This window comes from Anarhichas minor, unplaced genomic scaffold (assembly GCF_050575085.1).
Source record: "Anarhichas minor isolate MPS153535 unplaced genomic scaffold, ASM5057508v1 ptg000148l, whole genome shotgun sequence".
In the NCBI taxonomy this organism is placed as follows: domain Eukaryota; kingdom Metazoa; phylum Chordata; class Actinopteri; order Perciformes; family Anarhichadidae; genus Anarhichas; species Anarhichas minor.
In genome coordinates, this window is record NW_027466594.1 from 598 (window position 1) to 27,987 (window position 27,390).

General features: G+C 47.9%; 3 protein-coding genes across 6 annotated transcripts in view; 2 read left to right on the forward strand and 1 right to left on the reverse strand.

Annotated features, from left to right (window-relative positions):
• Nucleotides 1-278: 278 nt before the first annotated feature.
• Nucleotides 279-14,630, forward strand: zbtb14 (zinc finger and BTB domain containing 14). Its single transcript, XM_076085280.1, has 10 exons — nucleotides 279-445; nucleotides 2,348-2,536; nucleotides 2,954-3,124; nucleotides 7,621-7,716; nucleotides 7,844-7,987; nucleotides 8,059-8,297; nucleotides 8,651-8,736; nucleotides 8,860-8,999; nucleotides 13,840-13,935; nucleotides 14,028-14,630. Exons 2-10 carry the CDS (start codon nucleotides 2,348-2,350, stop codon nucleotides 14,166-14,168), a joined length of 1,302 nt encoding a protein of 433 aa, XP_075941395.1. The 5' UTR covers nucleotides 279-445; the 3' UTR covers nucleotides 14,169-14,630.
• Nucleotides 14,569-25,664, reverse strand: arhgap28 (Rho GTPase activating protein 28). Its single transcript, XM_076085282.1, has 14 exons — nucleotides 25,391-25,664; nucleotides 25,103-25,320; nucleotides 24,895-25,003; nucleotides 22,680-23,158; nucleotides 21,862-22,024; nucleotides 18,906-18,997; nucleotides 18,723-18,800; nucleotides 18,478-18,631; nucleotides 18,303-18,385; nucleotides 16,441-16,656; nucleotides 16,238-16,363; nucleotides 15,568-15,695; nucleotides 15,456-15,496; nucleotides 14,569-14,764 (listed from the first exon to the last, which is right to left on the reverse strand). Exons 1-14 carry the CDS (start codon nucleotides 25,554-25,556, stop codon nucleotides 14,682-14,684), a joined length of 2,136 nt encoding a protein of 711 aa, XP_075941397.1. The 5' UTR covers nucleotides 25,557-25,664; the 3' UTR covers nucleotides 14,569-14,681.
• l3mbtl4 (L3MBTL histone methyl-lysine binding protein 4) overlaps nucleotides 18,632-27,390 on the forward strand; it is a 31,836-nt gene continuing 23,077 nt past the window's right edge. For 3 of the 4 annotated variants that reach the window (XM_076085274.1, XM_076085275.1, XM_076085279.1), the window contains exon 1: nucleotides 21,955-22,008. In XM_076085274.1, the coding sequence (XP_075941389.1) occupies nucleotides 21,970-22,008 (39 nt within the window). In that variant the 5' untranslated portion in view covers nucleotides 21,955-21,969. Of the gene's footprint in view, nucleotides 18,790-21,954; nucleotides 22,009-27,390 lie in introns of those variants that run through there. The other variant, XM_076085278.1, reaches the window with a different exon arrangement.

Sequence of the window (27,390 nt, forward strand, 5' to 3'; positions counted from 1 at the left end):
TATATATATATATATATATATATATATATATATATGTATAATAAATAAATATATATATATACATATATATATATATATATATATATATATATATATGTATAATAAATAAATATATATATATACATATATATATATATATATATATATATATATATATATGTATAATAAATAAACAGAATCAGTCCTGTTCGGTCTTCTTTAAACTACAACATGGCGCCTTCTCTCCGCGAGCCCAGGTCACAGGCTCGCAGTGCGCATGTGTGAGAGGGTAGTGATCCGTCTCGCCCACAGAGGCTGTTTTAAGCGCGCGCTGCCTGCGTGCCCCTGCAGTGTTCGCGTGCTGGCGCAAAGCTCGTCCTCATCAACAACAACAACAACAACAACCACCGGACAAAGTGGATCCCGGTGCGCGAGACCCACCCAGAGGAACCGGGCCGCTGTCACGGTAAGACGCTCCGCCGCTCCTCGCGCTCTCCTCCTCGCGCCGCTCCGGTCTGCGCGCTCTCGATCCGTTCATGGCCGCTCGAGCTCCCGGTCTCGTTCGTGTTGCCGAGGCCGCGTGCCTGCGTGTCGGTCCCGGGGAGCTCGCGAGTAGGAGGGCCCGCGAGCCAGCACGCGCCCTCGGTCTGGTCTGTGGTGATGTCGGTCAACAGGTTTAACGGAGACAGTCCGCGTGTAGGAGAAGACCGATAAACAACGCCATTTTGTTTGTGAGAGAGAAGAGCAGGCCGGACTGTCCGCCATTTAAAACACACACAGAGAAATATATACACACACACACACACACACACACACAGAGAGAGAGAGACAGGGAGGGAGAGACAGGCAGAGAAAGAGAGAGAGAGAGACAGGGAGGGACAGAGAGAGAGAGACTTGCAGAGAGAGACGTCTAGCATGCTAACGTTAGCCTCACTGGAGACTTTACAATGGTTCGAACCGGATGTGACGTTCTGCTCCGCTAGAATACCGGTAAACGTTACGCTCGCGGCTGCTAGCCCGTTAGCTTAGCCCACGTGAGTCCGGTGTAAATGAACCGTGTTCGAGTAGAAACGGGACGCGGAACCGGTGGTAGACCTGTTCCGGTGAATAACGTTTGTGAGCGCGATGCTAACAGTTAGCATGTCTGCAGTCTGAAGGCTTGGTTCAGTCGAACGCATCGTGCGCGTGTCCGCGGTAGGAGAGATACATGAACTAGTTTACATGAACTACTTCTGTCAAATAAGCTCCTCCTCTTCTTCATCTTCATCATTCTGTGACACACGAAACATACAATAATAAGTATGTGTAATAATAAATATGTATAATATTAGTACTTAAGTACATGTAGCTCGTACCTTTAGTGACCATCTTCTAACCCAGTGGTTCCCAAAGTGGGGGTCGCGACCCCTAGGGGGGGCGCGGTGGTACTACAGGGGGGTCGCGGCTTCATCACCAACCCACACACACAGACGCACACATACACCGGTAAAACAATATAAAATAACCGACGTGACATGCACTGTGTTCCAACCACGCCACCAGAGCGGCTCATGTCACAGACCGACTGTGGCAAAACCAGCGAGAGCGAGAGCGAGCGCGCGCCCGAGCGAGAGAGCGCGAACGAGCGAGGGAGAGAGAGAGTGAGGGAGCGCGAACGAGAGAGAGACACACAGCGACACAGAGCGAGAAAGATACGGAGCGACAGAGAAAGATAAAGATAAGAGAAGGAAGTATGTACAAAGATGGACAGATTTGTGACTGGTCTAAAGCGCAAAAATATTTTATACAGTTCATGCATTATAATGCAATTCATTAAAAACCAAGACAAATTTGGGGTCGGGTTGCGGGGGGGGGGGGGGGGTCGTCCAATGTTCCTATATCATCAAAGGGGGTCTTGACAGAAAAAGTTTGGGAACCACTGTTCTAACCCCTCATGTCTTACCTGATGATGTACCTGTCTGTCTTACCTGATGATGTGCCCGTCTGTGTTACCTGATGATGTACCCGTCTGTGTTACCTGATGATGTGCCCGTCTGTGTTACCTGATGATGTGCCCGTCTGTGTTACCTGATGATGTGCCCGTCTGTGTTTCCTGATGATGTGCCCGTCTGTGTTACCTGATGATGTACCGGTCTGTGTTACCTGATGATGTACCTGTCTGTGTTACCTGATGATGTACCGGTCTGTGTTACCTGATGATGTACCGATCTGTGTTACCTGATGATGTACCGGTCTGTGTTACCTGATGATGTACCGGTCTGTGTTACCTGATGATGTGCCTGTCTGTGTTACCTGATGATGTGCCTGTCTGTGTTACCTGATGATGTACCGGTCTGTGTTACCTGATGATGTACCGGTCTGTGTTCAGATGGCGGAGACGGTGAAGTACGTGGATGATGAACACAGAAGCATCTTCCTGAAGCTTCTGAACGAGCAGCGATTGGAAGGAGAACATTGTGACATCGCTGTAGTGGTGGAAGACGTGAAGTTCAGAGCTCACCGCTGTGTGCTCGCTGCCTGCTCCAACTACTTCAAGAAGCTCTTCAAGAAGCACGAGGTACTGTCTAAATACTTCTAAATACACGAGGTACTGTCTAAATACTTCTAAATACACAAGGTACTGTCTACTTCTATAACACGAGGTACTGTCTAAATACTTTTAAATACACAAGGTACTGTGCAACTACTTCTAAATACACGAGGTACTGTCTAAATACTTCTAAATACACGAGGTACTGTCTAAATACTTCTAAATACACGAGGTACTGTCTAAATACTTCTAAATACACGAGGTACTGTCTAACTACTTCTAAAACACGAGGTACTGTCTAACTACTTCTAGAACACGAGGTACTGTCTAAATACTTCTAGAACACGAGGTACTGTTAAACAAGGCGTTTTAATAACACAGACCCTAGAAGAAGAAACAACCAGAAACAGAACAGCAGGTGCTCACCTGTCTGACTCTCCTCAGGTGGACAACTCCTCTGTAATTGAAATCGACTTCATCCGCTCCGATATCTTTGAGGAGGTGTTGAACTACATGTACACAGCCAAGATCTCAGTGAAGAAGAGAGACGTCAACCTCATGATGTCATCGGGACAGATACTCGGCATCCGCTTCCTCGACAAGCTCTGCTCTCAGGTAACACACACACACACACACAGGTAACACTCGGGTAACACACACACAGGTAACACACACAGGTAACATACACACAGGTAACACACACACAGGTAACATTACATTACAGTCATTTAGCAGACGCTTTTATCCAAAGCGACTTACAATAAGTGTATTCAACATCGGTTTTCGAGAGAACTACTAGTCACCAGAAGTCACAAGTGCATCTCCTTTCTTCAAACAAGCATCTAAGAGCATAAACCAGAGCCAACGTACAGTGCAGAAACAAATGAATGCAATAAGTGCCACAAACTAATAAGAAAACAATAAGTGCAATAAGCTAGTATGAATACAATAAGTGCTAAGTGGAAGGCTCAGGGTAGTACTTCTTGAAGAGGTGAGTCTTCAGCCTGATGAAAGATGGGCAGAGACTCCGCTGTCCTGACGTCAGTGGGGAGTTCATTCCACCACTGTGGGGCCAGGACAGAAAACAGCCGCGACCGGGTCGATCGGCCGCAGGGACCTCTGAGCGACGGGGCAACCGATCGCCCCGAGGCAGCAGAGCGAAGTGGTCGGGCGGGGGTGTAGGGCTTGACCGTGGCCTGGAGATAGGAAGGAGCTGTTCCTTTCACTGCCCTGTAGGCTAGCACCAGAGTCTTAAACTGGAGTAGTGAGCCAGTGTAGAGAACGGAGAAGGCAAGTTGTGTGGGAGAACTTGGGGCGATTGAACACCAGGCAAGCTGCAGCTTTCTGGACAAGCTCCAGAGGTCTGATGGCCGGGGCTCCGGCAAGTAGTGAGTTGCAGTAGTCCAGGCGGGAGATGACAAGAGCCTGGATGAGCACCTGCGCCGTCTCATCAGTGTGGAAGGGGCGAATCCTCCTGATGTTGTAGAGCAGGAATCTGCAGGAGCGTGTAACCGATGCAATGTTTGCTGAGAACGACAGTTGGTCGTCCAGGGTCACACCCAGACTCCTCGCAGTCCGAGTCGGCGTCACCACGGTATCGTCAATGGTGATGAACAGGTCTCTGTGCGGGCAACCCTTCCCCGGGAGGAACAGTAGCTCGGTTTTGTCCAGGTTGAGATTGAGGTGGTGTGTCGTCATCCACTTCGAGATGTCGGGCAAGCACGCAGCGATGCGTGCCTCCACTTGAGTGTCCCCGGGGGAAATGACAAGACCAGCTGGGTGTCATCGGCATAACAATGGTAAGAGAAGTCATGCGAGCGAATAACACAACCCAGAGATGTTGTGTAGAGCGAGAAGAGAAGGGGGCACAGGATTGAGCCTTGTGGAACCCCCGTAGTTAGCATGCGTGGTTCCTACACGGCCCCCCTCCACGTCACCTGGTAGGATCGACCTGACAGGTAGGATGCAAACAAGGAGAGTGCAGAGCCTGAGATGCCCATCCCGTCGAGGGTGGAGAGGAGGATCTGGTGGTTCACAGTATCAAACGCCGCAGACAGGTCCAGGAGAATCAGGACAGAGGAGAGAGAGTTAGCTCTCGCTGCGTGAAGCGACTCCGTCATCGCAAGGAGGGCTGTCTCAGTCGAGTGACCGACTTTGAACCCAGACTGGTGGGGGTCCAAGAGGTTGTTTTGGTGGAGATAGGAAGACAGTTGAGTAAAGACAGCGCATTCAAGTGTTTTGGAAAGAAAGGGTAGAAGAGAAACCGGTCTGAAGTTGTTGACATCAGAGGGGTCAAGTGATGGTTTTTACAGAAGGGGGGTGACTCTGGCAGTCTTGAAAGCCGTGGGAAAGCATCCTGAAACGAGGGATTTGTTGATGAGGTGGGTGAGGAAAGGAAGGAGTTCAGTCGCAATAGACTGACGAAGAGGGGAGGGGATCGGGTCAAGGGAGCACGTGGTGGGGCGGTTAGATGTAACAAGGTTGAGGACCTCGTTAGGGGAGAAGGGAGCAAGATAGGGTAAGATGGGGCATGGAGAGGGGAGGGAGAGCTGGAGAGGGTAGAGAGGGAGAGGATGGACAGGGACCGGGGGGCTGAGAGAAGGAGGACCTGATCTCGTTTACCTTCTTGTCAAAGAAGTTGGCGAAATCGTCAGGGAGAAGGGAGGAAGTAGGAGGTGTGGGTGGGGGTTGGAGTGAAGAGAAATTTCGAAGAGTTTTTTTAGGATTGGAAGCAGAGGTTAGGATTTTGAAGCGGAAGAACTCGGCTTTAGCAGTAGAAAGAGTGGTGGAAAAAGTGGAAAGAAGAGCTTGGAAGTTAAGAAGGTCCCCAGGGAGTTTGCCTTTTCTCCATTTACGCTCAGCCTCTCTTAGGCTCCGTCTGTCAGTACGACAGCCATGGGGCAGGTGGAGTTGGCCCTGCAGGCCTGGAGGTGAAGGGACAGAGGTTGTCCAAAGAAGAGGAAAGGGTGGAGAGGAGAAGGTCAGTATCAGGGGATAGGAGAGAGAAGGATTCAGGGTCAGGGAGAGCAGAGGTAACAGAAGAGGAAAGATTAGCCGGGGAGAGGGAGCGGAGATGACTACGGGTAGAAACCATGTGGGTAGGTGGAGGAAGTACGGGGGGAGAGGAGAGAGAGTAGGACATGAAATAGTGGTCAGAGAGCTGGAGGGGAGTGACGGAGAGGTTAGCAGTAGAACAGTGTCTAGTGAAGATAAGATCCAGCTGGTTGCCGGCCTTGTGGGTAGGAGGAGATGAGGAGTGGTAAAGGTCGAAGGAGGAGAGGAAGGAAAGAAGAGGTTCTAACTTATCAGTCTGGATGTTAAAGTCGCCGAGCAGGATGAGTGCTGAGCCATCGTCATGGAAGTGCGAGACTAGTCTGTCGATATCTTCCAGGAACTCACCAAGAGGCCCCGGTGGGCGATACGCAACAGCAATGGTGAGCTTGACCGGATGAGTGACAGTAACCGCATGAAATTCGAAAGAGGACGAGGAGAACTGTGGAACAGAGACAAGAGTGTATTTCCATTTTGGGGAAATTAGCAGGTCAGTACCACCACCCCGCCTCGCAGCTCTGGGAGTGTGAGAGAACGAGTACACTTCTGACAGAGCTGCAGGTGTGATGGTGTTTTCTGGTGTGATGCAGGTCTCAGTTAGAGCAAGGAAGCGTAGCCCGAGATGAGCTCTGCTTTCGGCACTGCCGACTGGCAATTCCAGAGCCCCCCCGCCACCACTCGCTCAACATGAGCTGAGACAGTAGGATAAATGAGGTTGTTGGGGTCACGGCACCTGGGAGTGGCCCAATGTCTACGTGACCACCGAGCAGAGGAGCGAACCGAAATCCGATGCAAACACATGGTTTGAAAAATAAAAATTAGGTAACTACACGTTCGACAAGTCTGAGCTTGACGAAGTCGGGCTTGAAAAAGTCGCCCTGTTGCCTTTGTTTGCCAGACGCTTGAAAGCTGACGCTTCCAACCTACAGTGCTTAAGGACAGCAATCTACTGATTGTCTGCCAGGAGTGCAGGCTCCTCCCTTGCAATTAGCAAAGCTATTCAGCAGCTGAGACTAAGGCCATGTCCACATTACTCCGTTTTTACTCCATTTTTGCCACGTTTACACTGAGCAGCCACACTACGCCGGAGTTTTGGAGCACCCTAAACGGAGGAGTCTGAAAACACCCCGGAGGTTGGAGGTGTTTGAATACTCCGGGGTTGCGTTTGAGTGTGGACGGTCGGAAACTGATGTGTTTAGAAAAAATTACGCCCACACCCGTGTTTGCTACTGGATTGGTTCTTAGCAACCATGACGTCTCCGTCCCTGATTCGTCACTATCACGTGACCTGTACCCGGAAGAAAACAAACAGGCAGGGCGACCAGCGATTCATTTCAACATGGATAACTAATTTCAAGCGTTGCTGCTAGCACACCAGCTAGCAGCTGTTGTGCAGTAAAAGTCAGCATTTCTGTGGAGGAAGCAGCTGTTATTGGAGCGATTAGCGAGCGGCGTGACCAGCGGCCAAGCCACAGTTAGCCGTAAATGCTGTTCAGAGCTACGAGTGAGAACAACAACAGTTAGTGCCTCGTTGTTTTTAGATTCTAATGAGAATACACGCTGCTTCGTTTTACTTCTTCCGTTTGGTAGCCTTGAGAGACCTTAGTCTGTAAGTATGTCTTTATGAAGCATGAAAAGATGTACAAAGATATATTCTATTCGCTCTTTTAGTATAGCATTTGTGTTGTATTAAATTAAATATATTAAATTAACACTCAGGTAACACACACACACAGGTAACACTCAGGTAACTCACACAGGTAACACTCAGGTAACACTCAGGTAACACTCACACAGGTAACACTCACACAGGTAACACTCACACAGGTAACACTCACACAGGTAACACTCACACAGGTAACACTCACACAGGTAACACACACACAGGTAACACTCACACAGGTAACACTCACACAGGTAACACTCACACAGGTAACACTCACACAGGTAACACAGACACAGGTTTATCTGTGTGTAGTTAATGTGTGTGGTTTACCTGCGTGTTAACCAGACAGGTAAAGCGCCTCCTCCTGTGTGATGATACATTCATGTGTCCTTAGAAACGAGACGTGTCCTCAGAGGACAAAGACAAGTTTCCTTATGACATCGTGAAGATGGCGCTGCCCCCCGAGGCCCAGCTGGCTGCTGATGCAGAGGTACTAATTATTCATTATTAATAATCAATGAGATCAAACCAGCTTCAACGTGTTACATTATAATTGTTTGTTTGTGTGTGTGTGTGTGTGTGTGTGTGTGCGTGCGTGCGTGTGCGTGTGCGCGCAGGTGCTCGGGGAACACGATGACACGCCCACCACAGATGACCTCGTTGAGGCGTCGGCCAATCAGGAGCTGGATAAGTCTCCCAGTGCGGCGCTGCGTGTGCAGGAAGCCATCTTGAAAGAACTGACCAATGAGGACGTACACAAGGTACACACAGGTGTTCTACACACAGCCCACACTCCCTGAACACAGGTAACCACATCATGTGACCTCTCCAGGTCACCTGCTACAACCAGGATGTGGACATGGAGGCGGAGCCTAAAGAGCTGGGGGCGGAGCATCACGCCACCCAGACGCTGACCTTTGCAGAGAGCATCGGGGAGGTGAAGGATGAGCAGACTCCAGGATGGTCCACGACCACCACGGACATGAAGTTTGAGTACCTGCTGTACGGGACCAGAGACCAGCTCGCGTGTCAGGTGTGTGGGAAGACCTTCCTGGACGAGAGCCGGCTCAGGTATGTACACCTAGCAAGACCAGTACACCTAGCAAGACAAGTACATCTAACAGGACCAGTACACCTAGCAAGACCAGTACATCTAGCAGGACCAGTACATCTATCAAGACCAGTACATCTAACAAGACCAGTACATCTAACAAGACCAGTACATCTAACAAGACCAGTACATCTAACAAGACCAGTACACCTAGCAAGACCAGTACATCTAGCAGGACCAGTACATCTATCAAGACCAGCACATCTAACAGGACCAGTACATCTAACAGGACCACTACATCTAACAAGACCACCACCCCTCACGAGACCACCACCCCTCACGAGACCACCACCCCTGATCTCTCTGTCTTCAGGAAACATGAGAAGCTTCATTCAGCCGAGCGTCCGTTCGCCTGTGAGATCTGCACCAAAGCTTTCACCACTCACGCTCACCTGAAAGGTAACCACACCCCTGAGCTGTGATGTCATCAGATACAGTGTGAGAGGAAACACATGATGGACGTTTTACAGGTGATGTTTGTTTCACTAAGCGTTTGGCTCCGCCCTCACCTGTGTGTTTCAGAGCACCTGAAGATCCACACGGGCTTTAAACCGTACAGGTGTGACGTTTGTGGCAAATCGTTCATTCGAGCTCCAGACCTGAAGAAACATGAACGAGTTCACAGCAACGAGAGACCGTTCGCCTGCCAGATGTGTGAGAAGGTGAGCTCAGCTGTCTGTCTCTCCCCTGTTTGATTGAACACCTGTCTGTCTCTCTGTTGAACACCTGTCTGTAGAGATTACTCAAGATGGCGCCGCGTACGGCTGCCTCAGTGTGTTGGTGCTCATTGTTTTGTGTTGTTTTTGTTGTAAATACTGTTTTCTGCTGTGATACCCGGAGCTCTTTCACCAGAGATGAGCTCATGAACATCAGGGGAACAACTCCAGCGGACTTACTTCCAACTTTCCTTTTAACTTCAGTGGAATTACTGGACATTCTTGTCAAAGGTGCGCTGACCTTAGCCCACGCAGTGAGACGACGGAGGAGAGGGAAACGGCCCGGTGCGCTTGTGCGTCTCCACTCACGTGGATTTCGCACACCGCTGCCAGGCATATTTCTCTCAAACGTCCGCTCACTGTGCAACAAATTGGACGAACTTCAGCTACTGTTGTGGAGAGACAGAGACTTTTCTTCATCCTCCGTCTTGTGCTTCACTGAGACCTGGCTCTGTGGATCCATACCGGACTCTGCGCTCCAGCTGGCTAGCTTCCAGCTCTTCAGAGCGGACCGCGACACGGACCTCTCCGGCAAATCGAAGGGTGGAGGAATCTGTTTCTACTCCAACAGCAGCTGGTGCAACGATGTGACAGTGATTCTGCAGCACTGTTCTCCTGATCTGGAATCCTTCATTATAAACTGTAAACCCTTTTACTCCCCCGTGAGTTCGCTTCATTCATACTGGTCGGTGTTTACATGTCGCCGTAGAGCAATGTGCAGGAAGCACAGCGGACACTCGCCGATCAGATACGGTGTGTGGAGCGGACCAACCCGGACTCTTTAGTTATTGTCCTTGGTGACTTTAACAAAGGAAACCTCAGCCATGAACTCCCTAAATACAGACAGTTCATTAAATGCTCAACCAGAGAGGAGAACATTCTGGACCACTGTTACACCACAATCAGCAGGGCCTATCACCCCGTCCCTCGTGCTGCACTGGGACACTCAGACCACGTCATGGTCCATCTGATTCCTGCTTACAGGCAGAAACTCAAGCTCTGCAAACCTGTGGTGAGGACATTCAAGAAGTGGACCAGTGAAGCTATGGAGGACCTTCGGGCGTGTTTGGACTGTACAGACTGGGATGTCTTCAGGACTGCTACCAACAGTCTGGATGAGTACACAGAGGCTGTAACTTCATATATCAGCTTCTGTGAGGACAGCTGTGTTCCAACAAGCACCAGGGTGTGTTACAACAACGACAAACCCTGGTTTACAGCAGAACTCAGACAGCTAAGGCTGCAGAAAGATCAGGCTTTCAGGAGTGGGGACATGGACTTGTACAAAGAGGCAAAATACACGTTTAGCAAGGCGGTGAGGAACGCTAAACGTCTGTACTCTGAGGCCCTGTCCACACTACTCCGTTTTTACTCCGTATTTGCTACGTTTACACTGAGCAGCCACACTACGCCGGAGTTTTGGAGCACCCTAAACGGAGGGATCTGAAAACTCCGGCGAGGTTGGAGGTGTTTGAGAACTCCGGGGTTGCGTTTGCGTGTGGACGGTCGGATACGGATGTGCTTAGAAAAAATTACGCCCACACCCGTGTTCGCTACTGGATTGGTTCTTGGCAACCATGACGTCTCCGTCCCTGATTCGTCACACTCACTATCACATGACCCGTACCCGGAAGAAAACAAACTGGGCTACCAGCGATTCATTTCAACATGGATAACTAATTGCAAGCGTTGCTGCTAGCACAACAGCTAGCAGCAGCTATGCAGTAAAAGTCAGCATTTCTGTGGAGGAAGCAGCTGTTATTGGAGTGATTAGCGAGCGGTGTGACAGGCATCAGCCCTATGGAGCAGCTCCTTGTTTTTAGATTCTAATGAGAAGACATGCTGCTCTAACGTTTTACTTCTTCCGTTTGGTAGCCTTGAGAGACCTTAGTCTGTAAGTATGTATTTATGGAGCATGAAAATATGTACGTAGATATATTCTATTCGCGTGTTTAGTATAACATTTGTGTTGTATTAAATGCTAATCGCGGTTAGCATTTCTCCATTGGCGGTAATGTTAAAATTAGCTTAGAAGCTAGCTAGGCGGACATGTTACATGCTGGCTATATCATGGATTGTTGTTTTGTATTCGTGTAATGTGTATAGGGACAGTTCGTAAAGCCATATTTCATATTGTGCTTCCACAGTTTTACAAATAAAGATTCACACTGAAGTCTTGAAACTCTTCTATGGATTCCATGGTCTTTATTTCACGGATCTACTGTTAGCGATCTGCTAAGCTTTCCTGCACGAAGGAAGAGCAGAATAGAGTGAGAGACGTGTGTTGACCACATGTATGGACCCATATTCTAGTAAACGTTTACGTGTAAGTGTTGATTTTAAAGTAAATTTGATGTGAGAGAGATAGACCCGCACCGCTGTAATGCTAATCGCGGTTAGCATTTCTCCATTGGCGGTAATGTTAAAATTAGCTTAGAAGCTAGCTAGGCGGACATGACGTTCAGAGCTACTAGTGAGAACAGACATCAACAACACGGAGGAAACGAGTGAGAGACCACATTGATGGACCCATAATCTAGTAAACGTTTATGTGTAAGTGTTGATGTTAAAGTAAATTTGGAGAGAGAGAGAGAGACAGAGCGAGTATTTTTTTTTTTTTTAACTAAGCAAGCAATTCACTTCCTGTTTACACCGTCACGCGCATGCCCAGTGTAGTTAATGGTCACGTGCTGTCCGCCTTCGACGGCTGCCGTGTGGACGCAGATCAACTCGAGAATGATGCTGAAACTCCCGTGTGGACGGAGATCGTTTCTATTTGACAAATCTGCATCCAAGGAGAAACGGAGTAATGTGTACAGGGCATGAGAAACTGAGAGGTCTCAGGCAGATCACCAATTACAAGCCTAAAACCCCCCACTCCATGAATGACCTCCGCCTGGCAAACGAGCTGAATGAGTTCTACTGCAGATTTGAAAGACAATGGGACAGTCCTGACTCCATCCCCCACAGCTCCATCAACCAGCCCCAGACCATCAGCCCCCCCTCCCCCAGCCCAGCAGGGGCCCATGCCTCTGTACCACCCATCCCAGTGTCCCCCCCACCCCCCTCCCCAGTGACGACTCTCTATTCTGGAGAGTGACGTCAACAGGCTTTTTAAAAAACAGAACCCCGGCCCGGACTCTGTCTCCCCCTCCACCCTGAAGCATTGTGCTGATCAGCTGTCTCCGATGTTTACAGACATCTTCAACACCTCCCTGGAGACATGCCATGTACCAGCCTGCTTCAAGGCCTCCACCATCATCCCTGTCCCCAAAAAAACTAGGATCACAGGACTAAATGACGACAGGCCCGTCGCCCTGACATCTGTGGTCATGAAGTCCTTTGAACACCTAGTCCTGTCCCACCTAAAAACCCTCACTGACCCACTCCTGGACCCCCTGCAGTTTGCCTACAGAGCCAACAGGTCTGTAGACGACGCAGTCAACTTGGCCCTGCACTTCATCCTCCAGCATCTGGACTCCCCAGGAACCTATGCCAGGATCCTGTTTGTGGACTGCAGCTCTGCCTTCAACACCATCATCCTGTCTCTGCTGCATAGCAAACTCTCCCAGCTGCAGGTGCCAGACTCCACCTGCAAGTGGATCACAGACTTCCTGTCTGACAGGAAGCAGCACGTGAAGCTGGGAAAACGCGTCTCAGCCTCTCGGACCATCAGCACCGGCTCCCCCCAAGGCTGCGTTCTTTCCGCTCTTCTCTTCTCCCTGTACACCAACAGCTGCACCTCCACTCACCAGTCCGTCAAGCTCCTGAAGTTCACGGATGACACCACCCTCATCGGACTCATCTCTGGTGGGGATGAGTCCGCCTACAGGTGGGAGACTGACGATCTGGTGACCTGGTGCGGTCTGAACAACCTAGAGCTCAACGCTCTAAAGACAGTGGAGATGGTTGTGGATTTCAGGAAGAACGTAGCCCCACCAGCCCCTATCACTGTGTGTGACTCCCCCGTCGATGCTGTGGAGTCCTTCCGCTTCCTGGGCTCCATCATAACCCAGGACCTCAAGTGGGAGCTGAACATCAGCTCCATCACCAAGAAGGCTCAGCAGAGGATGTACTTCCTGAGGCAGCTGAAGAAATTCAACCTGCCAAAGACAATGATGGTGCACTTCTACACTGCCATCATTGAGTCCATCCTCTGCTCCACCATCACGGTCTGGTACGCTGCAGCCACTGCCAAGGACAAGGGCAGACTGCAGCGCATCATTCGCTCTGCTGAGAGGGTGATTGGCTGCAATCTGCCGTCCCTCCAGGACCTGTTCGCTTCAAGGACCCTGAAGCGAGCAAGAACGATTGCAGCCGACCCCTCTCACCCTGGACATGATCTGTTTGAGCCCCTTCCATCTGGTAGGAGGCTGCGGTCCATCAGGACCAAGACCTCACGCCACACAAACAGTTTCTTCCCGTCCGCAGTCGGGCTCATCAACAAAGCCCGGGTCCCCCACTGACTGTCATCCCCAGGACATTTCCTTCTGGTCTCTCCCCTGCACATCCCTGTTTCTTTATTTAAACACACTCATCACTTTTATTTTCACTTACACTTCACTTGTTTTACAGTCCTGTTATCTGTTTTGTTGTGCACTTTATTCTATATTTTATATTTTATTGTACATTTTAATATGTTTCTATTTCTTGCACTGCGTTGATTGTTGATAGTTTAATGTTATTGTTTATTGTTAAATGTTACGCACCACCCGCCACGACAAATTCCTTGTAAGTGCAAACTTCCTTGGCAATAAACAGTTCTGATTCTGATTCTGGTCTTCAGGCGTTTAAACACAAGTCTCACCTGAAGGATCATGAGAGGAGACATCGAGGAGAGAAACCCTTCGTCTGTCCGTCCTGCACCAAGGCCTTCGCCAAGGTACTACTACTACTACGAATAATACTACTAGTACTACTACTTCTGTTACAACTCGTGCTTGTGGTGAGTTCAGTGTCACTCTGTACGTTCAGGCTTCAGATCTGAAGCGTCATGAGAACAACATGCACAGTGAGAGGAAGCAGCTGAATCCACTGCAGAGCGACACGGAGACGCTGCAGGCTGCTGCCATCGCTGCTGAGGAGCAACATCTGGACAGCATCAGCTGCTCCTAACATCTGGACAGCATCAGCTGCTCCTAACATCTGACAAAATCAGCTGCTCCTAACATCTGGATAGCATCAGCTGCTCCTAACATCTGGACAGATGTTAGTGTATAAATGATATTTACACTGTACGTTTATTGATATTTTTATTATTGATAAGCTGTTTTATCCTGCTCTGATCAGAGACCATGAACTGACTTTCACCTGAGCTGATGACCTCAGCGATCATGTGATAAACATGTTAATACCATGTTATTAACATGTTAACGCCTCTGGCTTCATGTATGATTTGTCATGTTGTCTCTTTGTAAATGTACAGATTGATTTTGAAGCTCTTGGTTTGTGTTGTATATAAAGTTGTTGTTCTGTTCAGTTTCATGAGCAGAGCTGCTGTGTTTTAAACCAAACATCTGTTTTATTTCTTTATTATATTTCATCACTTACATACAAAATAAAATCTTTTAAAATGTCTTTCATTTAAAGTTTAAAATCGATACAAATAAACAGATGACAGGAAGCGAGTCAGGGTTTGATCAGCCAATCACAGTGAGGATTCACTCTGTAGACGTCCAACAGCACGACGTCGGGATGGAGACGCCGCTCGCCTGAGAGACAGACGGACAGAGAGGTTTTAACATCCTTTGATATTTAAACAACACATTCCTATAATAAACCTGGGCAGTTGATCAATATTACGTGATGTGTACGTCATGTTTATATGAAGTTTACATTTTGTTTACATGATGTGTACATCATGTTTATATGAAGTTTACATTTTGTTTACATGTGTACATCATGCTTACATGAAGTTTACATGTGTACATCATGCTTACATGAAGTTTACATGTGTACATCATGTTTATATGAAGTTTACATTTTGTTTACATGATGTGTACATGTTTATATGAAGTTTACATTTTGTTTACATGTGTACATGTTTACATGAAGTTTACATTTTGTTTACATGATGTGTACATCATGCTTACATGAAGTTTACATTTTGTTTACATGTTCGCACTAAGTTTACATGATGTGTACATCATATTTATATGAAGTTTACATGATGTTTACATGTTCACACGAAGTTTACATTAAGTTTACATGTTTACATAAAGTTTACATGTTGACATGATGTTTGCATGAAGTTCCATGTTTACATTAAGTTGACATGATGTTTACATGTTTACGTGACGTTTACATGATGTTTACATGTTTACATTACGTTTACATGATGTTTACATGTTTGCATGTTTACATGTTTACATTACGTTTACATGATGTTATAATCAGACTCACAGATGTTTCCTCCGACTTCATACAGATGCTGAACAGAACTGCTGGTAGAGAGAAACACAATGATAGATTATCAACTTGTGTGTGTGTGTGTGTGTGTGTGTGTGTGTGTTACCTGTTGATACACTCAAAGCGTGTGATGACATCTTTTGCTCTCATCTGTCCATCAAGCTGTATCGCCATGGAAACCTTAGTGTGCAGGGGGGCGTGAACCCTGATCACACCTGCACACAGCTCTGTGATCTACACACACACACACACACACAGGTGTGATGTCATACACCTGGTTCTCTTACCTCACCTGGTTCTCTGATCTCACCTGGTTCTCTTACCTCACCTGGTTCTCTGATCTCACCTGGTTCTCTTATCTCACCTGGTTCTCTGATATCACCCGGTTCTCTTACCTCACCTGGTTCTCTGATATCACCTGGTTCTCTTATCTCACCTGGTTCTCTGATATCACCTGTTTCTCTGACCTCACCTGGTTCTCTGATCTCACCTGGTTCTCTGACCTCACCTGGTTCTATTATCTCACCTGGTTCTCTTATCTCACCTGGTTCTCTTACCTCACCTGGTTCTCTGACATCACCTGGTTCTCTGACCTCACCTGGTTCTCTTACCTCGCCTGGTTATCTTACCTCACCTGGTTCTCTTACCTCGCCTGTTTCTCTGACCTCACCTGGTTCTCTGATATCACCTGGTTCTCTGATCTCACCTGGTTCTCTTTTCTCACCTGGCTCTGATCTCACCTGGTTCTCTTACCTCACCTGGTTCTCTGATCTCACCTGGTTTCTGTCGTTCTTGTCGTTCTTCCTCCTCAGCAGTCGTCTTGTTGCTTTGGTCAGGCCGAACTGTTTTTGATTGGATGCGTGGTTCATCTGTCTCACCTGAGTCAGCAGGAAGCTGGGGACCTACCAAACAAAACAGGAAGTGACAGCTGAGACAGTGATGTCACTGAGGCTGTGAATGTGTGTGTCCTCTGACTCACGGTCCACAACAGGTCCTGGTGTGTGATCATCAGTCGGACCAGGTGAGCTCCGCTCACCGCCTCCTCCATCTCCTCTCGTTGCTTGGCGATGGAGCGCTTGTTGCCACGGTGAGTGTAGGTGAACAGGTTTGGCGCCATTACCATGGAGACGTTCCACAGAGACATCCTGTTCTGGTCCTGATGAAAGACCACCTTACGTAGGAAGACCAGCAGAGCCTGTAACCATGGAAACAGATCCAGGTTTACCTGATCTCAGACGGTGAGATCTAACCCTAACCTACTAGTTACTAGTGTAACCTGTGTACTGAGAGATGATGGTTGGTTGTAGTTACTAGTGTAACCTGTATACTGAGATGTTGGTTGGTTGCAGTTACTAGTGTAACCTGTGTACTGAGAGATGCTGGTTGGTTGCAGTTACTAGTGTAACCTGTGTACTGAGAGATGTTGGTTGGTTATAGTTACTAGTGTAACCTGTGTACTGAGAGATGTTGGTTGGTTATAGTTACTAGTGTAACCTGTGTACTGAGAGATGTTGGTTGGTTATAGTTACTAGTGTAACCTGTGTACTGAGAGATGTTGGTCGGTTATAGTTACTAGTGTAACCTGTGTACTGAGAGATGTTGGTCGGTTGCAGTTACTAGTGTAACCTGTGTACTGAGAGATGTTGGTTGGTTATAGTTACTAGTGTAACCTGTGTACTGAGAGATGATGGTCGGTTGTAGTTACTAGTGTAACCTGTGTACTGAGAGATGCTGACTTAGGCCCAATCCCAATGTCCCCCCTAAACCCTCAAACCCTGAACCCTCAAAGACTTACTGACGTCACCTGGTAAGTGGTTGAGTGTGAGAGACTGTGAGGGCTTGAGATGGTGGAAATAGGAACGGGACAGCACTTTGCTGCAACATATCACGTTACCATGAAAACGACAAAAGATATGATGTATAATTGTGTGTATTTATTTTATACTTTGTACTCCCTGATTTGAACGTCTTCAGGCTCTTTCCTCACAAGATGAGAGGTAACTTCATATCATCTATTTACTCGTTTTTGTCAAAACAGCCTCAATGACAAAATCAAATATTTGATGAATAAATAAATAAATATCTTATGATTTCATGTTTATTTTTTGTTCCATCTTTAACCCTTAATGTTTCTGAGTAAATTTAATAAGATTGAACACACGTGAGTCGTCCTCTTTGTTTACCTTTTTTTTACGTCTCCATCCATCCACTGGTTATCCCGTGTTTAATATCATATTGCAATGATTTGTGGGTAATTCCCTTAGGTAAAGTCAGCATCCTACGCTGACTTACGGTAAGGGTTCATAAAGGGCTCAAGATGTCTGCAAGAGACTCAAACACTCGATGATCTGACAGTGGGACATCCCTAAACCCTCACGGACTTCGCGGGAGCACACCTCAAAGTCCGTGAGGGGGGGACATTGGGGCCCAATCCCAATGTCCCCCCTCACGGACTCACAGACTTTGAGGCGCGGAAGTCCGTGAGGGTTCAGGGGGGACATTGGGCCAAAGTGACTCGGACAGGAAGGAACTCAGAGAGACGCTGTGATTGGTCAGCTGAGTTTCTCCTGAGTTATTGTTATGGTGGAGAAGATACTTTAAAATAGACCCTTTTTTATTAGTTTCTTCATTTTATTGTATAATGTATATATACTGTATAGGTAAAGTCAGCATCCTATGCTGACTTACGGTAAGAGTTCATAAAGGGCTCACAATGTCTGCAAGAGAGCCTCAAACACTCGATGATTTGACAGTGGGACAGCCCAAACCCTCACGGACTTCGCGGGAGCACGCCTCAAAGTCCGTGAGTCCGTAAGGGGGGACATTGGGATTGGGCCTTACTCTGAGTGTTTCTCTGTTCGCTTCAGGAAGGAGCAACGACAGAAGCTGCAGAGCCTGAACCTGGTGGACCACCGAGGAGACACCTGCAGAGACACAACGGGACATCATTGATGATTCAGCACTGTGTGTGTGTGTGTGTGTGTGTGTGTGTGCGCGTGTGTGTATGTGTGTGTACCCAGCACAGAGCGGTAGGTGGACAGGTGTGTGTGTGTCAGCAGAGGTGTCGGCAGTTCTCTGATGAAAAGCTTCAGCAGACCTGCAGCCTCCACCTGTCTCACTGCAGACCAGTCAAACTCTCCACAACACCTGTCTAAGTCTCTACGCAGGCACTGAGGACATAGACAGACAGACAGATATCACTCCATCATTCTGTGAAATACGGCAGATCACAGTGTATGTGTGTGTGTGTGTGTGTGTTACCTTCAGGCGAGCAGCTGATCCTGGAACTCTGAGAATCCCTTCAGTCTGCAGACCAGTCTGCTCTAAAGTACACAACAACTACACACACACACACACACAAGTTGGTCTTTCTGCACACTAGTACATAGTGCTTTATCTAGACACAGAGAGACAGACAGATAGAGAGAGAGACAGTTTCTTTACCTTCTGGAAGACGACAGGAACTTTAACCCCTGGAAACCTCTTCCTGTCGTTTTCTAACAGCGAATTTAGAGGAACAGCGAAGACACCGCTGTCTGCTGGACAGAGAGACAGACATATTTAGAATACATGTAGTGTATTTGTTAAAAATAATTAAATAAATAGCTATAACTTTGTGATTCTGTCTAGGCCAGCAGAGAAGGCTATGCAAGCCTTGCAGCCACACCAGCTGGCACAAAGCGAGATAGCAGCCATTCTGACCACCTGGCTAGCCAATATGATCCTTTGGGGTTCATCGTGCCTTTCACCGCACGTGCCAAAGTAATCATCCAGCAGCTCTGGTCCAAACAGAGGCTGGGATGATCCTGACCTGACGAGCATATGGAGCAGTGGCCTACCTCACAGTACATGTAGGAGGCAACATTCACACTTCCTTTGTGATGGCCAGGTCAACAGTAGCCCCCAAGAGGCAACAGACCATGCCACGTTTGGAACTCTGTGCTGCATTGGCTGGAGCTCAACTGGCCAAGCTCATAGAGACTGAGATGACGCTCACTATCCGACAGACAACCCTTTGGTCTGACTCCACCACAGTACTGGAGTGGCTCCAATCGGACTCCTGTAGATATAAGGTGTTCGTCGGAACCCGTGTATCTACCCAACCAGGGGTAAGACACTCTTGGAGCTGGCAGAGCCCGGTCGTTGGAGTCAAGGGCCTCCATTCTTAAAACAGAGTGCTGAGCACTGGCCAAGGAAGCCTGAGCATGCTACAGCAGTGAGTTCAGCTGAACTAAAGGGTATCACATTCTGCGGCCTCACAACAGTGGAACCTAAGGACAATCTCCCTGATGCTTCTCAGTTCAGTATATGGAAGGAGTTGGTAGAGGCCACTCGTCAAGCAAGCCAGGTTGCTCAAGGGGCGGTCGAGGGTCCGAAATACCACCAAACTACTAACCCCCAGGATGCGGAGATCCTTCTGCTGAGGAAGTGTCAAGCCCATAGTTTCCCAGAGGAGGTCACCGCTCTCAAAGCACAGAAACCAGTGCCAAACCACAGCCGCATGGTCAGCCTCGCCCCAGAATGGGACCCCTCAACCTGCTTAGTCCGAGTAGGAGGGAGGCTGCGAAGGCTGCAGAACACAGGTCTAGGAGAGAGCCATCCGATTGTGCTCGATCCAAAGCACCCAGCAACAAAGCTCCTCATCAAACACATGGACAAACGTCTGCTTCATCCAGGTACGGAGCGGGTGTATGCAGAACTGCGAAGGCAGTATTGGATCTTGCGAGGACGACAAGCTGTCAGACACCACCAGCTCAAGTGTCCATCCTGCCAACGCTGGCAAGCTCAGCCCAAGGTCCCACAGATGGCGGACTTGCCACCACAGCGCCTCCGGCTTCTCTGTCCACCTTTCTATTCAACAGGAGTCGACTGTTTTGGCTCTTACCTGGTCAAGATAGGCAGGAGGACCGAAAAGAGCTGGGGCTCCATCTTTAAGTGTCTCACGACCCGCGGCATCCACATTGAACTCCTCAACTCTCTGGATGTAGACGCCTTCCTCCTTGCCCTTCGTCGGTTCATCGCGAGGCGAGGCAGACCGAAGGAGACACTATCAGACTGCGGTACCAACTTCCGTGGTGCTGAGCGGGAACTCTGTGAGACTTTTGCAGCTATGGAACCACAGCTGAAGGAACAGCTGATGGAATACCAGATCGACTTCAAGTTCAACACGCCGAGCGCTCCTCACTTCGGAGGAGTATGGGAGAGAGAGGTTCGTTCCATAAAGGCCGGCCTTCAAGTCGCAGTTGGGAGCCAATCAGTCTCTGAAGACGTCCTCTACACAACTTTAGTGGAGGTCGAAGGCATCCTAAACTCAAAACCGTGTCAGCTGATGTCGCTGACCCTGACCCCATCACTCCTAACATCCTCCTCATGGGGCGGCGGGATGCATCGTTGCCTCAAGTGGTCTATGCCCCCATAGGCATGGGAAGGCAGAGATGGCGCCACTGTCAGACGCTTGTGGACCAGTTTTGGATCCAGTTTACCCGGAACACATTTGCCCACTCTTCAGACACAGCAGAAGTGGCAGAAGGCCGCTGATAACATCGCTGTGGACTCAGTCGTTCTGATCGTTGACCCATCGCTTCCCAGGGATCAGTGGCCCATTGGGAAATTTTGTAAGACAGTCCCTAGTCAAGACGGATGTATCAGGACCGCAGAGGTCCTGGTGAACGGTAAGGTCTACACAAGACCAGTTGCTCGTCTGATCCAGCTCCCTGAGCTCAGGGATGATGCTAATGATGCATGAAGAATTCCTGTTATTACACATTTGCTGCTCAAATGTGGGGGCGGCTGTTGTGAATTCTTCACGGACAAAGACGATACAGTTAAGGTGCTTTTATTCTGAAACTGTATTTTGACGTTGCGAAATGTTTCCGCTTCCGGTTGCGCTAATCGTAGATCCTACGTAGGACCAACGGTACAGTCACATCAAGTCATTGATGATGTATGTCATAGAACTGTAACTTTGAGCCTATGTGACGTAACTGTTCCGTTTGTAGTTGTACTTATGTTCTTAAGTGCATTTACTGTCAGTAAGTGTTTGTCATGTAATTAGCCGTTCAAATAATAGCCCAAAGTTGAGCTAAGTGGCTAACCTGGCTAGCGAGCCTGTATTCCTGTGAATGTGTGTGTATTTGCTTTAGTTAAGGGTTTACTATTGCTAATACTTCGGTTCTGTAATTCGTTTTCTGTGTTTATTTCAGAAACTCTTTCAACATCTGTAAAATCTGTCACCGTCTGTCACCAAACTATAACACTGTATGCCAGACTCAATACAGGAACGTGTGCAACAAACAGATGTCTGCGTGTTCTCTGACCGGAACCCTGTAGTGGTCAATATTCATCTCTACACCAGTCTCTCAGGGGTCGAATCCCCAACAATGATAATAATAACAATCACCCCGAGTCCTGCGGCGCGGCGGGCGGTGGCGTTTGGTTTGGACGCCCAGAGCGAGCAGGAAGGTGGAGAGCTCGATGTGAGAGATGAAGCCGAGGCGGGTGAGGTCACATGAGGACAAGTCGTCAGCTGAGACGAGACCCTGAGAGGGTGAGACGGGTACAAACTACACACACACACACACACACACACACAGGGTACATCCCAAGTCTCTTAATTGCATCCCCGGAAACATCAGATCATGAAAACACAAATCTTTCTAATAAATGTAGGAAGTTGTTTGTGGTCCTTTTGTTGTTCAGACTACAATGAACATTTATTTAAACCAGATGTTGAATCAGAAAACGAATCAAATATAAACTTGAGTTTAATCTGTGATCTGTCTTCACTGTTTACATGTTGAACAAAATCTCATCAATCCAATCGGCTGCAGCGTCCAATCACATGACTGATGAACAGTGAGGGGGCGTGTCGGCCGTTAAAAGACTTCCTGGAAGTCTGTTCTCGTAGGTCCTCGCTCATGGCTCCTCAGAGATCCCTCCTCCATCCTCGCTCCTCAGAGCAGAAATAAGAGCTTTGGGACGGCCGTCAATATGGCGGCGCAGAACAACTTCCGGTTCGAGCGAGGAAACGACAATTAAGAGACTTGGGATGTACCCACTGAGATACATCAACAGGTTAAGTTTCTCTTTTACACCCCCAAAGCATTATGGGAACTGTAGTTCCAAAACATAGAACTTGATTATGCCCCCGGATAGAAGTAATATAAAGAATGAAACTAGAAGCAGGAGTGTGTGTCAGGAGGTAGAGGTCAGACTCACCGGTAAGTCACCACTCTCGCTTCCATGGAAACGAAGACAGTCCCAACAAGTCCCACCCCTTTTGTGCTCAGCCACGCCTTCTGAGTAGGGAGAGTCCCGCAGCAGCCAATCAGCTTGTCTCGACCAACTGACAGAATGGGAGTGTGTGTGTGTCGGAGAGTGTGTGTGTGTCGGAGAGTGTGTGTGTGTCGGAGAGTGTGTGTGTGTCGGAGACTGTGTGTGTGTCGGAGAGTGTGTGTGTGTCGGAAAGTGTGTGTGTGTCGGAGAGTGTGTGTGTGTCGGAGAGTGTGTGTGTGTCGGAGAGTGTGTGTGTGTCGGAGAGTGTGTGTGTGTTGGAAAGTGTGTGTGTGTTGGAAAGTGTGTGTGTGTTGGAGAGTCTGTGTGTGTTGGAAAGTGTGTGTGTGTTGGAAAGTGTGTTGGGGATGACGGGTGTTCAGGTAGTTGATCTTCAAAAACGAATGTCGGAAGAGTTGGTCGAACTGGAAACACAAATAGTAAACAGTTGTTTATTTCCTCGAATCACTAGAACCACCCAAACGACCACTAAAATCATCTTAAAGACCACTATAACCACTTAAAGGACCACTTCAACCACCTGAAGGACCACTTCAACCACCTTAAAGACCACTAGAACAAACACATATATAGGACGACACATATTGGACGACTAGAAGTCACTAAATTACCACTAAAACCACCTGAAGGACCATAATAATCATCTAAATGACCAATAAAACCACCTTAAACACCACTAGAACCACTTTAAAGACCACCTAAAGGACCACTAGAACCACCTTAAAGACCACTTGGACAGCTCTAAACACCACTAGAACAAACACATATATAGAACCACATAATGGACCACTAGAACTAACTAAAGGACCACTAAAACCACCTGAAGGACCGTTGGAATCAATAACAGGACCACTAGGACCATTTAAAGGATCACTAGAACCACATACCATAACTGACCTCTATAACGACCCAATGTTCCACTAGAACCACCCAAAGGACGACTAAAACCATGCAATGGACCACTAGAACTAACTAAAGGACCAGTAGAACCACCTGAAGGACCATGATAACCACCTAAAACAGTGATTCTCAACTGGTGGGTCGCGACCCAAAAGTGGGTCGCGGACCCGTTTTCAGTGGGTCGCAGGCCTTTGCCTGACAAAAAAGAAAAAGAAAAAAAAAAGTGATTTTATTTTGAAGAGCATTTTTTATGCAGCGGAATTATTCCAGCATGTACGGCACTTGTTCAGCGGTGCAGGAAAAACACCGACCAATGCGTTGTGAATCACATCACGTGATGCAGCTCAGCCAATCAAATATGAGTATTCTGAGTTTCCTGACTCAAGTGAGATGTACACACACCGTGACACACGGGGAGAGACGAGGATACAGAGAGCAGAGCAGGACTGTTGTAGTGAGAGTTGTGAAAGTCAAATCATAGGACGATTTCCAAAAGAGAGAAATATCCAGAGAGACCAGAGTCATTAGACTCTGACTGGACAGACTCATAGAGGTGAAATCTTCCAACACTAATTTCTCTTTTTAGAAGATGAGAAAAATATAATATCGTGGCTTTTTCACTTCACCCTGAATGAACTGAATTTAAAGCTGCAGAGCAATTCAGTGAAAATCATTTTTCTAAAATGAATTCTGTTACGTAATTTATTCTTTAATCCAGCCGTTATTTTACTTGAAATGAGAAGAACATTTATTCATGTATTTCTATGTATTAGTTATAATCCATCCAGTTAAATTTGAAAAATTTGAATAATATTAGTTAAAATATAATTGGTGTACTTTCTTTGATTTGGCAGCTGTTTACTACACAGAGACGTTACTACTACTAGACTTCTTGAGTATAGATATACCCAAATTATATATACGTATATATATATATATATATATATATATATATATATATATATATATATATATATAATTTGGGTCGTGGGTCGAGGCTTGCCATTAAGTGGTGATGGTGGGTCCCGCAGCCAGACCAGTTGAGAACCACTGACCTAAGAGACCAATGGAACCATCTAAAGGACCACTAGAACAAACTAAAGGACCAGTAGAACTCTGCTCTACAGGAACCACCTGAATTACAACCATTAGAACATTCCCCAATGGACTGGGTAGAGTACTGGGTGGGTCTGTTGGTCCATGAGCAGACTAATGGACAGGTGAGTGGACTGACAGGTACCTCTGTGAGCGTTCCGCCGGATGGTTTTGGTGGTGGTGTGGTATCGACTCGGAGGTGACTCGGCGCGGTGAGAGGGGGGGGAGAGGCATCTTTCTGAGTCATCGTCGTGCTGGAACAGTGTGTGTGTGTGAGAGACAGAGAAAACACATTTAATTTCAACCTCCACGCAGATATTATACATCATTTTTTTTAAATGTTACTTATATACCACGGTGAAGATGTCGCGGACGTCTCTGATTGGCTGCTTGTTTCTGGTCTTCAGCGTCTCGTTGTAGTTGTCCAGCCTCCTCCTCACCGTGGCGGCTTGTTGACGTGTCAACGTTGACAGCAGCACCTCGGCTGGCGGCGGCACCTCCTCGGACGACGAGGTCGTCACCAGGGAGGATAGCCCCGCCTCCTTTAGCCACGCCTCCTCCAGCTCCACCTCTGCAGGTAAAACAGAGACGAGTCAGAGGGACAAAGAACGCCGTCTCACTCTGCCGTCACTTTGACTTACCGTCCATACTCTTCCTCTCCTCTTCCTCTCCCTCTTCCTCCTCTTCCTCTTTCTCCTCCTCGATGCTCCGCACTTCTCTCCAGTAGGTCTCCATGGTCACGTGGCGGAGGTCAGAGGTCACCGTCTGAGGGGGGGCGGAGGAGGTGGATGGAGATGATGACAACATCCTTCAGAGAGAGATGCTGTCAGCCAATCAGAACGTCTACATCCTGTCAGCCAATCACAGCATCTATATCCTGTCAGCCAATCAGAGCGTCTACATCCTGTCAGCCAATCAGAGCCTCTACATCCTGTCAGCCAATCAGAGTGTCTACATCCTGTCAGCCAATCAGAGCGTCCACATCTTGTCAGCCAATCAGAGCGTCTACATCCTGTCAGCCAATCAGAGCGTCTACATCTTGTCAGCCAATCAGAGCGTCTACATCCTGTCAGCCAATCAGAGCGTCTACATCCTGTCAGCCAATCAGAACCTCTACATCCTGTCAGCCAATCAGAACCTCTACATCCTGTCAGCTAATTAGAGCGTCTTCATCCTGTCAGCCAATTAGAGCGTCTACATCCTGTCAGCCAATCAGAGCGTCTACATCTTGTCAGCCAATCAGAGCGTCTACATCCTGTCAGCCAATCAGAGCGTCTACATCTTGTCAGCCAATCAGAGCGTCTACATCCTGTCAGCCAATCAGAACCTCTACATCCTGTCAGCCAATCAGAACCTCTACATCCTGTCAGCCAATCAGAACCTCTACATCCTGTCAGCCAATTAGAGCGTCTACATCTTGTCAGCCAATCAGAGCGTCTACATCCTGTCAGCCAATCAGAACCTCTACATCCTGTCAGCCAATCAGAGTGTCTACATCCTGTCAGCCAATCACAGCATCTATATCCTGTCAGCCAATCAGAGCGTCTACATCCTGTCAGCCAATCAGAGCCTCTACATCCTGTCAGCCAATCAGAGCGTCTACATCCTGTCAGCCAATCAGAGCGTCCACATCTTGTCAGCCAATCAGAGCGTCTACATCCTGTCAGCCAATCAGAGCGTCTACATCCTGTCAGCCAATCAGAACCTCTACATCCTGTCAGCCAATCAGAACCTCTACATCCTGTCAGCTAATTAGAGCGTCTTCATCCTGTCAGCCAATTAGAGCGTCTACATCCTGTCAGCCAATCAGAGCGTCTACATCTTGTCAGCCAATCAGAGCGTCTACATCCTGTCAGCCAATCAGAGCGTCTACATCTTGTCAGCCAATCAGAGCGTCTACATCCTGTCAGCCAATCAGAACCTCTACATCCTGTCAGCCAATCAGAACCTCTACATCCTGTCAGCCAATTAGAGCGTCTACATCTTGTCAGCCAATCAGAGCGTCTACATCCTGTCAGCCAATCAGAACCTCTACATCCTGTCAGCCAATCAGAGTGTCTACATCTTGTCAGCCAATCAGAGCATCTACATCCTGTCAGCCAATCAGAGCGTCTACATCTTGTCAGCCAATCAGAGCGTCTACATCCTGTCAGCCAATCAGAACCTCTACATCCTGTCAGCCAATTAGAGCGTATACATCCTGTCAGCCAATCAGAACCTCTACATCCTGTCAGCCAATCAGAACCTCTACATCCTGTCAGCCAATTAGAGCGTCTTCATCCTGTCAGCCAATCAGAACATCTAGATCCTGTCAGCCAATTAGAGCGTCTACATCCTGTCAGCCAATCAGAGCATCTATATCTTGTCAGCCAATCAGAGCATCTATATCTTGTCAGCCAATCAGAGCGTCTACATCCTGTCAGCCAATCAGAGCGTCTACATCTTGTCAGCCAATCAGAGCGCCTACATCCTGTCAGCCAATCAGAGCGTCTACATCTTGTCAGCCAATCAGAGCGTCTACATCCTGTCAGCGAATCAGACCCTCTACATCCTGTCAGCCAATTAGAACCTCTACATCCTGTCAGCCAATTAGAGCGTCTTCATCCTGTCAGCCAATCAGAACATCTAGATCTTGTCAGCC

Excerpts from the sequence above, each read along its gene's own strand:
- zbtb14 (XM_076085280.1), top strand. The coding sequence starts at position 2,348 with ATGGCGGAGACGGTGAAGTACGTGGATGATGAACACAGAAGCATCTTC. Across the intron at positions 2,537-2,953 it reads AGCTCTTCAAGAAGCACGAG|GTGGACAACTCCTCTGTAAT; the intron begins GTACTGTCTAAA and ends GACTCTCCTCAG. Across the intron at positions 9,000-13,839 it reads CCTGCCAGATGTGTGAGAAG|GCGTTTAAACACAAGTCTCA; the intron begins GTGAGCTCAGCT and ends TCTGGTCTTCAG.
- arhgap28 (XM_076085282.1), bottom strand. The coding sequence starts at position 25,556 with ATGTTGTCATCATCTCCATCCACCTCCTCCGCCCCCCCTCAGACGGTG. Across the intron at positions 18,632-18,722 it reads GATCAGCTGCTCGCCTGAAG|TGCCTGCGTAGAGACTTAGA; the intron begins GTAACACACACA and ends CTATGTCCTCAG. Across the intron at positions 18,386-18,477 it reads CACCTACCGCTCTGTGCTGG|GTGTCTCCTCGGTGGTCCAC; the intron begins GTACACACACAT and ends GTGTCTCTGCAG.